Raw genomic sequence first — 17,864 nt, 5'->3', positions numbered from 1 at the left:
TTCATCACAGCAGACATAGCGGGGTTTTGACCCACTGAAGACTTTTGGGCGCCTGTCTCCATGTTACGTTAGTTTGAATTTCACCCATCTATTTATGTATATACAGGCATCCCTGGGAGGTACTGTGGGTTTGACTCCAGACCACCATGATGAAGCAAATATTGCAACAAAGCAAACATCGCAATAAAGCGAGTCACAAATTTTTTGGTTTCCCAGTGCATATAAAAGTTAAGTTTACACTATACTGTAGTCTATTAAGTGTATAATAGCATTATGTCTAAAAAAACAAGGTACCTACCTTCATTTGAAAATACTTTATTGCTAAAAAATACTAACCATTATCTGAGCCTTCAGCAATTCATCATCTTTTTGCTGATGGAAGGTCTTGATGTTGACGGCTGCTGACTGATCAGGGTGGTGGCTGCTGTGGCATTTTCTTACCGTAACAGCAATGACGTTTGCCACATTGCTTGACTCTTCCTTTCACTTAGTAACTGGCCTAGTTTCAATATTGTGGTGTCTCAGGGAGCAGGGAGGCCCGGGGAGAAGGAACAGCTGGTTGATGGAGCAGTCAGAGCACACGCAATATTTACCAGTTAAGTTTGCTGTCTTATGTGGGTGCAGTTCGTGGCGCCCCAAGACAATTACAGTGGTAACACCAAAGATGACTGATCATAGATCACCGTAACAAATATAACAATAATGAAATAGTTTAAAATATTGTGAGAATTACCAAAATGTGACGCAGAGACATGAAGTGACCAAATCCTGTTGGAAAAATGGTGCCAATAGACTTGCTCGATGCAGAGTTGCCATAAGCCTTCAATTTGTAGAAAACACAGTATCCACAAAGTACAGTAAAGTGAAGTGCAGTACAATGAGGAATGCCTGTACTGTGTTAGTGTACTAGGGCTTCCATCTAAAATACCAGACTGGGAGGGTTAAACAACAGAATTTATTTTCTCCCAGTTCTGCAGCCTGGAAGTCCAAGGTCAGGGTGTGAACAGATTTGGTTTCTTCTGAGGCCTCTCTCCTTGGCTTGTGGACACCACCTTCCCGCTGCATCCTCACATGGTCTTTCCTCTGTGTGTGAACAGCCTGAGGTCTCCCTGTGTGTCCATATTTCCTCTTCGTCTAAGGGCTCCAATCAGATTGGATTAGGGCCCACTCTATCAGCCTCATTTTAACTCATCAGCTCTTGAGAGGCCCGTTTCCAAATATAGTCACACTCTGAGGTACTGGGAGTTAGGGCTTCTACATATGAATTTTGAGGAGACATAGTTCAGCCCATAATATCTATTTAAAATAACATTCATTTGTTTTCAATTATATATAGAGAGACTAGTACAAAGAAGAAACCAAAAATAGCCTTCCTAGTTAAGGCCTATTAACAGCAGTGGGGTGGTAGGTACTTGAAAAGATAATTCAGACTGTATTGAGGGTATAAAAGGAAGAATGACACTCTCCTAGCCCCCTTCTCCTACACTAAGGCAGCTTCTTTAAATACATTTACATGCGTGTTTACATACTCTGTTTAGCTCTAAACAGAGTCCAGGAGCCTCTTTTCCTCCTGTCTTCGTGTATCCTACGAAATACGTATCTCTGGATCTGCACATGCTCTGGATTGGCCTTCTTTTAAATGACTACATAGTATTCCATTGTGTATGTATGAGATTTTAATTTAACTAGTCACTTATTAATGGGCATTGAGATTGTTTCCAGCCTCCTCAGCCCCCCACCAGCATTATGGAGATGCATTTCTTTTTAATACCCATTATGGAAAGAATAGTAATGGGCCACCTAATAAAAATAACTGGCGTCCGATTTTGGTGACGACAGCCATTGTTTTTCACCTTCCTGTCTCTTGGTTCGTACAGGAGTTGTTGTGAAAGGTGTTTGTCTTTCTTGCCCTCCAGTCCCTGACCATATGCCAGTACCTCTCCTTTCTGCGTAATGTGAAGGAAGGGCCTCCCTGGGCGGCCTTAGGTCATCTCTGTACAGCGGTCCTTCCTCCTCAGGAAGAAAGGCTCTCCAAATCAGCAGGCATAGACTCTTTTTAGTTAAGCAAAATCGTCTTTCTTGTAAGCATTGCTGTTTCCTTGTCCACACCGACATATGCATCCTTTCTGGCTGCTTCGACCCTTCAGAGAGGGGCAAGCTTTCTAATGGCATGCGAGCATTCTTACCGCTAATCAAGATTTACAGCTGAGACCAGGACGCCCAGCCGCTCATTGGATTTGCAGACCCTCTAAGCTAACAGCAGCAGCTCCAAGATTAAGTGCAGTGCAGGGGCCCCAGCCCTGTTGTCCAGGCCGTTCCTCCTTCCCCAGGCCCAGCCTCTTAGTCACAGGTATCATCTGGCGTTACTTTATAAGCTGCGTCACCGTGCAGATGTTCTTTTCTGAAGAACTACTTTCATTTCTGACTCATTTCAGGAAATGAGGCAGTCGATCAGAGGTGTTCTTCGTTTCCAGACCTCCGGAGAGTTCATTTTCTCCTTGGATTTCTAACCACATGTGGGCAGTGCTTTATTTACCCAGATGTGAGAAATAACAGTAATGAACAGCCCTCATCTTAAGGAGCCCTTACTTCCCTGAAAAATCCCATGTGAGGGCCCAGAGGTGGCTTATGCTCTTATTAACATCAATATTTCTGAGGCTTTGGTTTCATGATGCTTGTAGACATGCTGTGTGTATGAGTTTGGTGCAGGCAAAATATAATTTAGCAACAGATTTAAAAGGTAGTCTGGAGTGTTTCTAATTACTGTTTGTTTAGTTCACCATTGCCTAATAAGTGGATTTAAGTAACCTTGGGGGTAGGGAATATAATGTTCATATTACAGTCAACCATGCAAATCATATTCTCAGTATTGCAGAGAACACACCATGGAGTCACTTTATAGATGTAGTCCTTGGAATTTTGAATTTAGAACTGAGAGCATTTTGGAGTGGACATTTTCTACCTGTCATGCATCAAGATGAATTATGCACATGTCCAAAATCAACCCTACTGTGTGTTACAACTCTATCGGGGGCTTTTGGCACTCAATTCTCTTTTTAATTTGACATAAGAATTCTCATTCTTATGGGAGAAACGGGCTTCTCTTTCCTTCCTTCTCCCGTCTTTCACTGGCCATATAGGAAACTGAAGTCGTGAGAGGGCCTAGAACAGTGGTTCTCAATCTGGGCTGTACCACGGAATCAGCCTGGGAACTTTCAAGAATACCGATGCCTGGGTCCCACCTCCCCAGAGAGTCTCGCCTAATTGCTGGGAATGCAGCCTGCACTGGGAGGATGTTATTGTGCACTAAGGGTTGAGAACCATAGGCTTGAGAGCTCATTTCAGCCCGTGGTTCTCAGCCTGGGCTGCAGGCTAGCATCACATGGAAAGCTATTGCCCAAAACACTGCTGCCCCATCAATTAAAACCACATTTTGGGGGGAAGGATCCAGGATTTTTAGAAAGATCCCAGATGATTTCTGATGCACAGCAAGGGTTAAGGTCAACTGACATAATCTAACCATTGCATATCATAGATAAGGAAAAGGAGAACTAGAAAGGTCAAATGGCTTGCTCAAGGTCAGATCCTGGTTGTTGCAAAAGCAGGTCTGGGAGTCAGGTCTGATGCCTCTGACTGGTCTTTCTGCTGCCTACCTGGCCCCCTTATATTTGTTTGTTGTATTTATTGATGCCTCCTCATCCTTCAGGTGGTGTTCCTGCCTCCAAGAGGCCTTTAATGGCTCCTGCCACTCTCCCATCCGGCCTGGGTAAGATGTCCTTCCTTTATATTTGAACCACCCTCCTTCCCCTTCCCCTTGGACTGTCAGCTCTAGAAGGACAAGGCCCATATCCTTTCAGTAACTTGCTGGCATGTAATGGGGGACCTAGATAATGTTTGTGGAATTGAAATTCCCTAACTTTTTATTCACCAGTTAGCCCACATGGATTGCTAAAAATAATCCACTCCTTTTGAAAGTAGCTTCTGAGAGCAAATGTTATTGTTACCTGTCGACCGCCCACTGTGCTGTGGGTCAAGATCTCATACACAAGGAACTCCCACCCTTGCCTTCCAGGAGAGAGAGTTGAGGGGGGGAAAAAAAAATGTTTGTCAAGGGGATTTTGATGACAAAATAATGAAAGCAAGATTTCTGTGACTTTACGTGTTGCTCAGGGTATTTATAATATCCAGGGACTTGCGAATAACATACTTACAAGTGTGTGTGGTGTCAGTGAAAGGGGGCATGTGGCATTATCTTGAGACAAAATGAAAATGCTCTTTCATAAAAATATGTTTTAAGGACTAAATTATTTCCTTTATCATAATGCATATATAACTGAGCAACCACATCCACTAGCATAGCTGAATTAAATCCTTTGGCTTCTCAGGATTCATATGTTAACGTCTTTTCAACTGAGTAAAAAACTATTGAGGAGATCAAGATGGCGGAGTAGGAGGAGGTAGAACTCACCTCCCCATGTAAGCACATCAAAAATTACATCTACACGTAGAACAACTCTCACAAAAAACCAACCAGACAGTGGCAGAAGATCTCTTAAATGACCAAAGCTGAAAGAAAGATCCCATGTAACTGAGTAGGACGAAAAAAAGAAAAGTCATCAGGATGGGACCAGCACCCCTGGGGGGATCTGTAAAGGAGGGAGTGTCCACACAGGCAGGCCCTTGCTGTATGAAACTCCCCTGTCTGCTGGGAGGCCCACTGGGACAGATAGGGAGCTGGAGGGGCCTGGACTCTGCTCGAGGCATGTGTACATGCTGGCTTGCTAGCAATCAGAGCAGAGAGAGACCAGCCCTGACACTGACTACTACCACCTTGCTGCACTTCCAAGCCTGAAATGCACGCTGGGCAGGGCTGCTAGTATGTACTAAAGTGCTGAAACTGCAGCAAAGGGACCTTGGGAGAGGACTTGGTCTAGCTGCTTGGAGACAGGCTGGAGGACCTGAAGTGTGGTCCATTGTTAGTGCATGTAGGGTGGAACGTGAGTCCACCAACAGAACCCCACTGTCAGCTTGCTAACAGCAGGGCACGGCTCCGGTGGTGCAGGCCTTGTGAGCATGTACAGGGTTGGGGTGGGGCTGACATCTGAGCTCATTATCAGCCCTCCAACAGTGGGGCCAGATCTGGGCAGCAGTGGACTTTGTTGGCGTGCACACGTGGTGATTGGTGGCATCACAGAATCCCATGTCCTCAATGGACAGCCCCTGGATAGGATTATGCAGCAGTTCCTTTCTCAGCAGGAGTGCTGTAGTTAAGCCCACCTCACACCACAGCTTGGAGGTGGATCTGGGGTGGACAGGTCCAGGAAGAGGCCTGCCACAGAGGCAGCACAGGTCCCAGGCCACAGCACAACCACCTCAATTCCTGCAGCCACGATGCTCCGGCCTCCGCCACCAGCTTAGTACTAGGTCTGGGATGAATACAACAGAGAAAGGAATGTGGCCTTGGGCTGCTTCTGGGCAAAATCTTGGACACCTGCATGGGTAGCACATAGGTTTGCCGTGACCACAATGGGTCTCACTTGCTTCAAGGCTCACCTCCTTGGGGGCAGAGCATATACTTAAATACAGTGGAGCTTTATTGAACCTGACCCTCAGGACTTCTACTGCAACAAGTGGGGAGCAGACCTCACCACTGACAGGGCTGTGACAGCCATGGAGCAAAGAGGAGGCGTCACCCAACACCCAGTGCAGGATCTGGACACCAGAACAGCAGTCAACCCCCTATCAAGGGGATAATGTCCAGCACACTCTGAGGAAAGATGTGGCAGGCATTCATACCAAAAACAGCCCTAGCACCAAAAATATTGGACCCACAGCCTGCACAGGAATGCTCCCACATAAAAACAGCCCTTCAAGAACAAAGTAGATAACTATTTCTCCTAAATTCCTAGAGACAGAGAAATGTAAGTAATGTAAATATAAGAAATGTAAGTATATGAAAAAGCAAAGGAACTACTCACAATTAAAAGAACAAGAGAAATCCCCTGAAAGAACAAACTCAGTGTACTTGACCCTGAGTTCAAAAAGGAGGTAATAAAAATGCTAAAGGAATTAAGAAAGAAATTCAGGTCACTGTAACAAGAAACTAGAAACTAGAATTAGGAAGCAATCAAAATTAGACAATTCAATTGCCAAGATAAAAACTGATCTAAAAGCAATGAATAGCAGACTAAATAACACAGAAGAATGAATAAGTGATCTGGTAGATAGAATAATGGAAATCACCTGACAGAACAGTGGACAGAAAGAAAAATGAAAAAAAAGAAAAGGAACATATGAGATTTATAGGATAATATAAAGCACGCCAACTTATGCATAATAGAGGTTCCAGAAGAAAAAGAAAGAGAGAAGGGGATTGAAAATGTATTTGAAGGGCTTCCCTGCGGGCGCAGTGGTTGGGAGTCCGCCTGCCGATGCAGGGGACACGGGTTCGTGCCCCGGTCCGGGAAGATCCCACATGCCGCGGAGCAGCTGGGCCCGTGAGCCATGGCCGCTGGGCCTGCGCGTCCAGAGCCTGTGCTCCTTAACGGGAGAGGCCACAACAGTGAGAGGCCCGTGTACCGCAAAAAAAAAAAAAAAAAAAATGTATTTGAAGAAATGGTGGCTGAAAACTTCCCAAACCTAAAGAAGGAAACAGATATCCAGGTATAGGAAGCACAGAAGGTCCCAAACAAGATGAACCCAAACAGACCGACACCAAGACATACCATAATTAAAATGGCAAAAGTTAAAGATTCTAAAAGCACTAAGAGAAAAGAAAGAGTCAGTCACGAGGGAACCCCTATAAGGCTATTGGATGATTTCTCTACAGAAACTTAGTAGGCCACAAGGGAGTGGAATGATATATTCAGAATCCTGAAAGGGAAAAACTTACAACCTGGGATACCCTGCCTAGGAAGATTATCATTTAGAATAGAAGGAGAGATAAAGAATTTCTCAGACAAGCAAAAATGAAAAGAATGCAGCAATACTAAACCTAACCTAAAGGAAATATTGGAAGGTCTTCTCTAAGTAGAAAACAGTCAAGAATCTATAGGAAAGGGAGACTCACAATAAGAAAGGCAAATATATAAACTGATTGAAGATTACTTAAATAAGCCAGTACATAGATTAAAAAACAATAAAATAATTTTTGTGAAAGCAGTTATAACTACAGTTAATAGCAAAAGGTTAAACATGAAGATGTAAAATAGGGCATCAAAATCACAAAATGTTGGGGAGGGGAGTAAAAAGATGTAGATCTTTTAGAATGTGTTTGAACTTGTATGACTATTAGTCTAAAGCCAGTAGATATAGTTATGGGTCAACATACTTAGAAACCAGGGTAACCACAAATCAAAATTTTACAACAGATTCACAAAAACCAAAAACAAAGGAACTCAAGCATAATACAAGAGAAAACCATCAAACCACAAAAGGAAAAACAAAAAGGAGAAGAAATTAATAAGAAGAACTATAAAATCAACTGGAAACAAGGTTTAAAATGGCAATAAATACATACTTATCAAGAATTACTTTAAATGAACTAAATGCTCCAAACTAAAAAACTAGAGTGGCCGATTGGATTTAAGAAAAAAAAACAAAAAGGAACCAATAATATACTGCCCTACAAGAGACTCAGTTTAGGCTGAAAGACACACATAGATTGGAACTGAGGGATTGGAAAAAGATATTTCATGCAAATGGAAACTACAAGAAAGCAGGGGTAGCAATACTCATATCAGACAAAGTAGACTTTAAAACAAAGTTCATAAAGACAAAGAAGGACACTGTATAATGATAAAGGGGTCAATACAAGAAGAGGATATTACACTCGTTAACACATGCACCCAATATGGGAGCACCTAAATATATAAAACAAATACTAACAGACATAGAGGGAGAAATTGACAGGAATACAATTATAGTTGGAGACTTTTAATACCCCTGTGACATCAATGGACAGATCTCTAAGACAAAATCAATATGGCAACAGAGACATTAAATGATACCATGGAACAATTGGACTTACTTGATATTTACAGGGCACTACATCCCAAAAACCCAGAATACACATTCTTTTCAAATGCACATGAAACATTGTCTAGGATGGACCACACACTAGGGCACAAAATAAGCCACAACAAATTTAAGAGGATAAAAATTATTTCAAGCATCTTTTCTGACCACAACAGAATGAAACTAGAAATCAACCATAGAAATGAAAGCACGAGGGGCTTCCCTGGTGGTGCAGTGGTTGAGAGTCTGCCTGCCAATGCAGGGAACACGGGTTTGAGCCCTGGTCTGGGAGGATCCCACATGCCGTGGAGCAGCTGGGCCCGTGAGCCACAACTACTGAGCCTGCGCGTCTGGAGCCTGTGCTCCGCAACAAGGGAGGCCGCGACAGTGAGAGGCCCGCGCACCGTGATGAAGAGTGGCCCCCGCTCGCCGCAACTGGAGAAAGCCCTTGCACAGATACGAAGACCTAACACAGCCAAATAAATAAATAAATAATAAAAAAACACGAAAAAAATGATCACATGGAGACTAAATAACATGCTACAAAAAAACCAGTGGGTCAACAATGAAATTAAAGAGGGAATCAGAAAATACTTCAAGAGAAATGGCAATGAAAACACAATCTTACAAAATCTATAGGATGCAGCAAAAGCAGTTCTAAGAGTGACATTCATTAGCAATACAGGCCTTCCTTAAGAAACAAGAAGAATCTCACACAGCCTAACCTACCACCTAAAAGAACTAGAAAAAGAAGAACAAACAAAACCCAAAGTTAGCAGAAGGAAGGAAATAATAAAGATCAGAGAGGAAATAAATAAAACAGATCAAGAAAACAATAGAAAAACCAATAAAACCAAGAGCTGGTTTTTTGAAAAATAAACAAAACCAACAAACCTCTAGCCAGGATCACCAAGAAGAAAAGAGAGAGGACCCAAATAAACAAAAAAAGAAACGAAAGAGGAGAAATAAAAACAAATGCCACAGAAATACAAAAAATAATAAGAAAATACTATGAACAAATTGGACAACCTAGAAGAAAGGGACACGTTTCTAGAAATATATAGCCTGTCAAAATTGAGTCAAGGAGAAACACATAATTTGAACAGACCAATCACTAGAAGTGAAATAGAATCTGTAATTAAAAAAAAAACAACCCAAAAACTCCCTGCAAACAAAAGTACAGGACTAAAAGGCTTCACTGAGGAATTCTACCAAACATACACAGAACTTATCCTAGTCCTTCTCAAACTATTCCAAAAGATTAAAAAGGAGAGAACACTCCCAAATTCATCTGTGAAACCACTATCACCCTGATACCAAAGCCAGACAAAGGCATTACAAAAAAAGAAAATTACAGGCCAATATCTTTGATGAATATCGATGTAAAAATCCCCAACAAAATATTACCAAACTGAATGCAGTAATGCGTAAAAAGGATCATACATCATGATCAAGTTGGATTCATTCCAGGGTAGCAAGGATGGTTCAACATACACGAATCAATCAATGTGGTATACCTCATTAACAAAAGAAAAGACAAAAATCATATGATCATCTCAATAGATGCAAAAAAAGCATTTGATAAAATTCACCATCCCTTCATGATAAAAACTCTCACCAAAGTGGGTACAGAGGGAACATATCTCAACATAGTAGAAGTCATTTATGACAAACCCACAGCCAACATAATACATAATAGTGGAAGCTGAAAGCCTTTCTCCCAAATTCAGGAACAAGACAAGGATGCCCACTCTCACCCTTTCTATTTAACATAGTTATTGGAAGTACTAGCCACAGCAATCAGACAAGCGAAAGAAATAAAGGGTACCCAGATTGGAAGAGAAGAGGTAAAATCATTGTTTGCAGATGACGTGATACTCTATATAGAGAAGCCTAAAGATGCCACACAAAACCTATTTGAACTGATAAATGAATTCAGCAAGGTAGCAGGATACAAGATTAATATACAGAAATCTGTTGCATTTCTTTACACTTACAAAATATCAGAAAGAGAAAGTGGAAAAATGATCCCATTTAAAATCACACTGGGGAAAAAACCAAAAACAACAGAAAACTGTGAATAAACTTAACCAAGGAGGTGAAAGACCTATATGCTGAAGACTGTGAAACATTGATAAAGGAAGTTGAAGGTGATTCAGAGAAATGGAAAGGTATCCCATGCTCTTGGATTGGAATATGTAACATTGTTAAAATGGCCATACTACCCACAGCAATCTACAGATTTAATGTGATCCCTATTAAAATCCCATGACATTTTTCACAGACCTAGAACAAATAATTCTAAAATTTATATGGAACCATAAATGAAACAGAATTGCCAAAGCAATACTGAAGAAAACGAACAAAGCTGGAGGCATAACACCCCCCGCCCCAGACTTTAGACAGTACTACAAAGCTACAGTAATCAAAACAGTGTGGTATTGGCACAGAAACACACATGAAAATCAATGGAACAGAATAGAGAGCCCATAAATAAACCCACATGCCCACAGTCAATTAATCTACACCAAAGGTGGCAAGGATATACGTTGGAGAAAAGACAGTCTTCAGCAAGTGGTGTTGGGAAAGCTGGACAGCTACATGCAAATCAGTGAAATTAGAACACTCCCTCACACCATATTACAAAAATAAACTCAAAATGGTTTAAAGACCTAAATATGAGACATGATACCATAAAACTCCTAGAAGAGAACATAGGTGAAACATTCTTGGATATAAATCATAGCAATATTTTCTTAGATCAGTCTCCCAAGACAAAAGAAGAGCAAAAATCAACAGATGTGACCTAATCAAACTTAAAAAGCTTTTGCATAGCAAAGGAAACCATCAACAAAACAAAAAGACAACCTCTGAAATGGGAGAAAATATTTGCAAAGGACGTGACCAACAAGGGGTTAATATTTAAAATATACAAACAGTTCATATAGCTAAATACAAAAAAACCCAAAAACAAACGCTAACCCAATCAAAAAATGGGCAGAAGACCTACATAGACATTTCTCCAAAGAAGATACACAGATGGCCAACAGGCATATGAAAAGATGCTCAGCATCACTATTTACGAGAAAAGTGCAAATCAAAACCACAATGAGGTATCACCTCACACCAGTCAGAGCAGCCATCATCAAAAAGTCTACAAATGATAAATGCTGGAGAGAGTGTGCAGAAAAGAGAACCCTCTTACACTGTCAGTGGGAATGTAGATTGTTACAGCCACTATGGAGAACAGTATGGAATTTCCTTAAAAAGCTAAAAATAGAGCTACCATATCCAGAAATCCCACTCCTGTGCATATATCCAGAAAAGTCGAAAACTCTAATTTGAAAAGATACTTGCACCCCAGTGTTCATCGCAGCACTATTTATAGTAGCCAAGACATGGAAACAATCCAAGTGCCCTCAACAGATGATTGGCTTATGAAGATGTGGTGTGTATACATACACACACACACACACACACGAATATTACTCAACCATAAAAAAGGATAAAATATTGCTATTTGCAGCAACATGGATAGACCTAGAGAATATCATACTAAGCAAAGTAAGTAGGCAGAGAAAGCAAATATTATATATTACTTATATGTCAACCTAAAAATTAATACAAATGAATCTATATACAAAATAGAAAAAGACTCACAGACATAGAAAACAAACTTATGGTTACCAACGGGGAAAGGGAGTGGGGAGGGATAAATTAAGAGTATGGGATTAACAGATACACACTACTATACATAAAATAGATCAGCAAGAAGGATTTCCTGTGTAACACAGGGAACTATATTCAGTATCTTATAATAACCCATAACGGAAAATAATCTGAAAAAAAATATATGTAACTGAAAAATAAACAACAACAACAACAAAAAACTATCACTCCTCTGTCATCTCAGTTTACTTAAGGTCATGCTTGTCCCATGTCTTCTTGTTATTTGAAAAATGTTTCCAGATTTGTAGTATTTATGTTTACTATTGTAGCCGTTACAGAGATTTGTCTCAGAAAGCAGATTACAACCAGTATCTCTTTACCTTACAGGTAGCCAGGAGGCTGCACAAAGGGGTAACAGAAAGTAGCTGTTTTTCTCATTTGGAGAATTCAGAGTTATAAGTTTTTGGAGCCAAGACCGCAAACGGGGCTGCATTGTAGGATAGATGTTAAAATGATGTAAAGAGATTGCAGACAGTAGCCAATAATGACCCAAGTGCGTGAAATCTTTTTGAAGTCTTAGTAAGACTTCGTGGGTTCATGCTTTATAATTGGGAGTCTTCATATCCCAGGTAAGTGGCAGTGTGGCAGTGTGTAAATAAAGCCGCCATTTATCAGGGGAAATCTTCCCAAAACAAATATCCTTAAAATTTTCCAGAGAAAGCTAAGTTACTTAGCTGGAGGTAAATATACAACATTTTTATATTAAAATAATTTCATTATATCATGAAATAAAATGCAAAGTTTGCATAACCTTTTTTTTAAGATGAGAAATTTTAAAGAACCACTTTCCAGTCTCTCCTTTGCTCCTACTTGGATGAAAAGTTAAACCAATAAAGGTTTTTGCTAAGTAACCAACTTCTATCTCACTAATTTCGGAGGCTCAACAGTACATTCTGGAAGAGACGAAGGAGGGAAAGGAAGGGTTTATTAAATATGTAAGACACCGTGTTCAGTGTTTTCACCCATGTTGTGCTGTTGAATCTTTATGGCTGTGCCGCAAATTAGGAATTATTCACAGCAATTTTTGCATGTGAGGAGGTCTGTACACACCTGTCCACTAGGAAGCAGAGCCGAAATTTGAAAACAGATCTATCTGATTCCAGAGTCCTTGTATTTTTCCGCTGACATGGCCTTTCATGTCATGAGAGTGGAGACGTCTCTAAAAGAGCCTTGTTATTAACTCTGAGTATTTGCCATGCTGGTGGAAGAGGAGGGCTGACTTTAGCTTCCCCTAGAGTTTTTTTTTTTTTTAATAGATTTAATTAATTAATTAATTAATTTATTTTTGGCTGCATTGGGTCTTCATTGCTGTGCGCAGGCTTTCTCTAGTTGTGGCGAGTGGGGGCTACTCTTCGTTGTGGTGCGCAGGCTTCTCATTGTGGTGGCTTCTCGTTGCGGCGCACAGGCTCTAGGCACGCGGGCTTCAGTAGTTGTGACATGTGGGCTTCAGTAGTTGTGGCTCGCGGGCTCTAGAGCGCAGGCTCAGTAGTTGTGGAGCAGGGGCTCAGTTGCTCCGCGGCATGTGGTATCTTCCCGGACCAGGGCACGAACCCGTGTCCTCTGCATTGGCAGACAGATTCTTAACCACTGCGCCACCCGGGAAGCCCCCTAGAGTTGTTATTAAACACCAGTAAGTTAATATTTACAGACTTCTGTGACACAGTTAAAAGCATTTCCCAACGTTATCCTATAAAGTTCTGACTTTAAAATGACATGTTGTTATTACACTGACCCTCAGAGTTCCAGTGTATTCATTGTCATGATTTTAAAGGGAGGAAAGGAATAGTCAGCAGTGGCTATGTTTGCCCACAAGCCATATAGTGTCAGAATTTTGTGATCTCTCTCAGACATCATGCCTTTGACTTGAGGGAGGCAGCGAAGCAAAATAGTTGATAGTTGGTGCTTTGCCCTGCAATTCCTGAATTTGAGAATCCTGGCTCTGCTATACACTAGCTGTGTTATGGTGGGCAAGTGACCTAACCTCTTTGTGCCTTAATTTCCTTGTAAGTAAAACAAGAACAGTAATAACTTGATTGCTGTTTTAAGAACTGAACTGTATAATATCAGGCCTGTAAGAGCTTAGAACTTTGCATGTTGCAAAGTTAGTGCTCAGGAAGTATTTAGCTATTCTTAGTAAAAGCTAGGTGCTACATGGCCCAGCAATCCCACTTCTGGGTACTGACCCAAGAGAAATGAAAACCTGTGTCCACATAAGACATTTTAACAAAAGTTCATAGAAAGTTTTATTCATAATAGCTAAAACCTGGAAACAAATGTCCATCAACTGGTGAGTGGATAAACTGTGGTACGTCCACACTGTGGAATAGTATTCAGCAGCACAAAAGAACACATTTCTGATAGGGGCAACAACATGGCTAAGTTTCCAAAGCATTGTGCCAGGTGAAAAATCCAGACATAAAAGCCTGCATCCTTTTTGATTCCAATTATGTGACGTTCTATAAAGGCAAAACTGTAAATTACAGAAATTAGATCCTTGCTTGCTGAGGACAGATCATTGAAGAGCAGAGGAGATTGACTGCAGAAGGGCAAAAGGAAACTTTCTGAGGTGATGGAAATACTCTATGTGTTTATTGTGGCGGAGGTTACGTGATTGTTTATGTTCGTCAAAATGCATCCAGCTTAGAAAGGGTCAATTTTTACTGTATATAAGTTACACTTCAATAAATCTGATTTTAAAAGTCAGGGACTGCAACACGAACAAAGCATAGTGGGGGGAAAAAGGGGTTAGAAACAATAAATCAGAATTGCCGAAAATGCAGTTATTCTACAGTGTCAGTTAGCATGTGAGATGGGAGGAATAATTTTGTTAATTTTCCTCTTACAGGCTGTGAGTTAGAAAAATGTAGAAACCTGTGGAAGAGTTCTGTCCTGCTCTAGCATATCTGATTCTCCTGGCTCTGCTCTGAGCACTGTCTGCTTCCCCATTTTTGAGCTGTTGCCATTTCACAGACACAGGGATCTCCTGGGTTGCTGGCTGGGAGAATCCTGAAGGAGGGCTTGCCATGTGATGAGGCATTCATGGAAACAGATCCTTGGTGTTCTAGACGAATTGAAGGTTCCTAGTCCAGATAACTATGTAGTCTGAGTACACTTATGGGGAAGGAATGTTATCTCAGAGCATTTTTCATTCATCATGAGACACAGAAGCCCTTGCACTTTCTTTTGGAGCCAGCGCTTATCTCAGCAGCCCAGGACATGGTCGACCACTCCCTCCTTCCTGAAATTCTTTCTTTCCTTGGCTTCTGTGATGCTCCTGCATCTTGATTCTGTTCACAACTCACTTGTTTTTTCTGTCTCCTCTGCTGGATCCGTCTCTCCCCATTCCTGGCCCCTAAACTTTGCAGCACCGAGGCCTTTGTTCTCTGACCTCTTCCCCATCTTAATGTACTCCATAGGTGCTCGCCTTCATTTCCAGGGCCTTAAATACCTTAAATCTACATGTTGATGATTTCATATGCTTACCTCTAGTCCCCGTCTCTCCCTTGCTTTCCAGCTAGCTGCCTGTTTTATCTCGTTACTTGGTTGTCTAATAGATATCTCAGACTTAACAGGTCCAAAACCCAAGTCTTGATTTCTTTTCTAACCCTGCACTTCTTCCATTGCTTCTCATCTCAGCAACGACTCTACCCAGTTGCTCAGCCACTCAGTTGCCAGAGTCCTCCTTGATCCCTGTCTTTCTCTCCCACCTCATATTCGAGCCATTAGCATCCATCCCAAATCCAAGTGCTCCTGATCTCCCACCCCCACGCCTAAATCCAAGCCCAGGCCACCACCAAGTCTTCTGGGACTTCTGCAGCCACTTCCCAAGTGAGCCTCTGCTATGTACCTCTTGCTCCAAGTTCACACAACAGTCACAGTGATCCTTCTGTGTTAGACTTTTGTACGACTTGCAGTGGACTCCCTACAAACAGTATACAGTTCAAACTCTCAGCCCTGTTGGACTTAAGGCCCTTGCTAACTCTCTGTCCCCATCTCTTCCTACCCTGCCTATCTCTTGAGGTGCCCCAGACATACCGACCTCTGTCTGTGCCTTGACATGCTGCCCCCCACGCCAAGAATATTGTCCATATCTTCCTCTCCATCTCTTCTCACCTCCCAACCCCTTCCTATCTAGGATTCCTGTTCCTGCACTTCATTTAGTTCTCCCTCAAACGCCACCCCGTCTGAGCTGGCCCTCATCTAAAATATCACTGTTACTCTGTCCCCTTCGTGTGTTTTATTTGTTTTCAATGCATTTCTCCCCACCTGAAATTGGTATATAAGTATTTGTTTATTGCCTCTGTCCCCTGGTAGACTGTAAGCTTCCTAAGGATGTTGTGCTGGTGTTTGATACGTATTTTCTGAACGACTGAAGGAATAAGAGAATTAATGTTCTGGTACCCCTATATTAAAAATTAAAGAGCCAGATATCTTCCTACACCCTAATATCCCTGTCTGTTTCTCACCCCATTTCTCTGCCCCCCTTTAAGGTAGAATTTCTAAGTCATCTAGATGTACTGTAGCTTTTCATTACTCATTTTCTCTTCACTCTGACAGTCTGATTTCTTTTCCCATCACTCTTGTGCAATTTCTCAGGGTCATTCAAGTCCTATGTGTTGCTGCCTCCAATGGATGCATTCCTATCCTGTCTTACTAGGTCTCTGAGTAGCTTTAGCACAGTTTTCCATTCTGCTCTTGAAATTCCCTCGTAACTTGGCTTCCGCCGTCCCTACTGGCCATTCCTTATTCCTTTGCGGGCATCTCCTTCTTTTGGGGACCTCTGAATGTGGAGAGTTCTTCAGGATGTGGCTTAGGCCCTCTTCTCCCTCTACATGCTCATCTGTTCCCAGGGCTTTACATGCTGTCAATGAGCTGATGACTCCCCAGTGTATGTATATGGCCAACAGTGACCTCTTCTGACCTCCAGACCCCACATCTGACTGCCTCCTTGACGTCTTTTTGGATGTCTCATGCTCAAGGAGGAAGTCTTCTTTCGCTTCTGTATCCCATCTCCCTGAATCTGCCTTTCCACATCCCATCTTGGCCATCTTAGTAAATGGCACCACCATCTTGCCAGTTTCCAAAGTCAGAAACTTGGGTGTCATCCTGTGTTTCTCCTTCATTGTCCCCCTTTGCCCCAGTACTTTTTTTTTTTTTTTTTTTGCGGCACGCGGGCCTCTCACTGTTGTGGCCTCTCCTGTTGCGGAGCACAGGCTCCAGACGCACAGGCTCAGCGACCATGGCTCACGGGCCCAGTCGCTCCACGGCATGTGGGATCTTCCCGGACCAGGGCACGAACCTGTGTCCCCTGCATTGGCAGGCGGACTCTCAACCACTGTGCCACCAGGGAAGCCCATGCCCCAGTACTTTTAGTTCTATCTTTAAAATATATTTTGAATTTGTCTTCTCTATCTCTACTACTACTGTCTTAGGCCAACTCTTTTTTTTTTTTTCATAGCTAAATTATATAGATTTGGGGGGAGGGGAAGTGGGGGGAGGATTCAGTGGTCTGAGAAGCCTCGTGAGAAGACTTGTCCTCTTGTTTCATCGTCACAATATGATGAGGAAATGGAGATTCAGAGAGGTTGCACATGTGCCCAAGGTCACACAGCGTGAGGGGAAGGCAGGACTTGTACCTGCTCTGCCACACTCTGAGTCCTCACAAGCATCACCTCTCAGGTCTTTGTACCAACACTGGGTTTGCCAAATGAAAAGCCTCTTGCCCTCCATGAGCTGCCACTTGAAAGGAAGCCACACGGGCCCCAAGGTGGGGTCTCAGGCAGCCCTGTGGGAGCTGTTTGGGGCACAAGCCCTTCTTGGGACCTCTGCTCACTGCCAATCCAGGGAGCAAGTGCCATCTTCAGGAAATAGGTGGGGGCTGGTGCTGATGACAGCATGACTCATTGTTAGTAGGTTTTCAATGAGGGATCTCAGCAGTGTCTAGTAACTGGTCTGTTGTTTCTGCTCTTGCCACAGCAGAGTGCTCTAAAATGCTGTGATGCCACATACTGTGTATCTGGCAGTGCATGTGTCATATCCCCCTGCCTCCACTTCAGCCTCATTTTATTCCCCAGCCTCTAACTTCTTCAACTCTTCAGTTACACTGACCGCCTTTAACC

General features: G+C 42.2%; 1 protein-coding gene across 2 annotated transcripts in view; it reads left to right on the top strand.

Moving 5' to 3' along the window:
- Positions 1-17,864, top strand: part of ANO6 (anoctamin 6) — a 213,042-nt gene that overhangs the window by 47,128 nt on the left and 148,050 nt on the right. Inside the window, exon 2 of one of the 2 annotated variants that reach the window (XM_065886886.1) lies at positions 3,707-3,766. The exons of the other annotated variant lie outside the window; for it this stretch is intronic. Coding sequence (XP_065742958.1) covers positions 3,707-3,766 — 60 coding nt within the window. The remainder of the gene's footprint in view (positions 1-3,706; positions 3,767-17,864) is intronic. 2 annotated transcript variants of the gene reach the window in all.

This window comes from Phocoena phocoena, chromosome 11 (assembly GCF_963924675.1).
Source record: "Phocoena phocoena chromosome 11, mPhoPho1.1, whole genome shotgun sequence".
Classification (NCBI taxonomy): Eukaryota; Metazoa; Chordata; class Mammalia; order Artiodactyla; family Phocoenidae; genus Phocoena; species Phocoena phocoena.
This window is presented reverse-complemented; position numbering and strand designations above follow the sequence as displayed.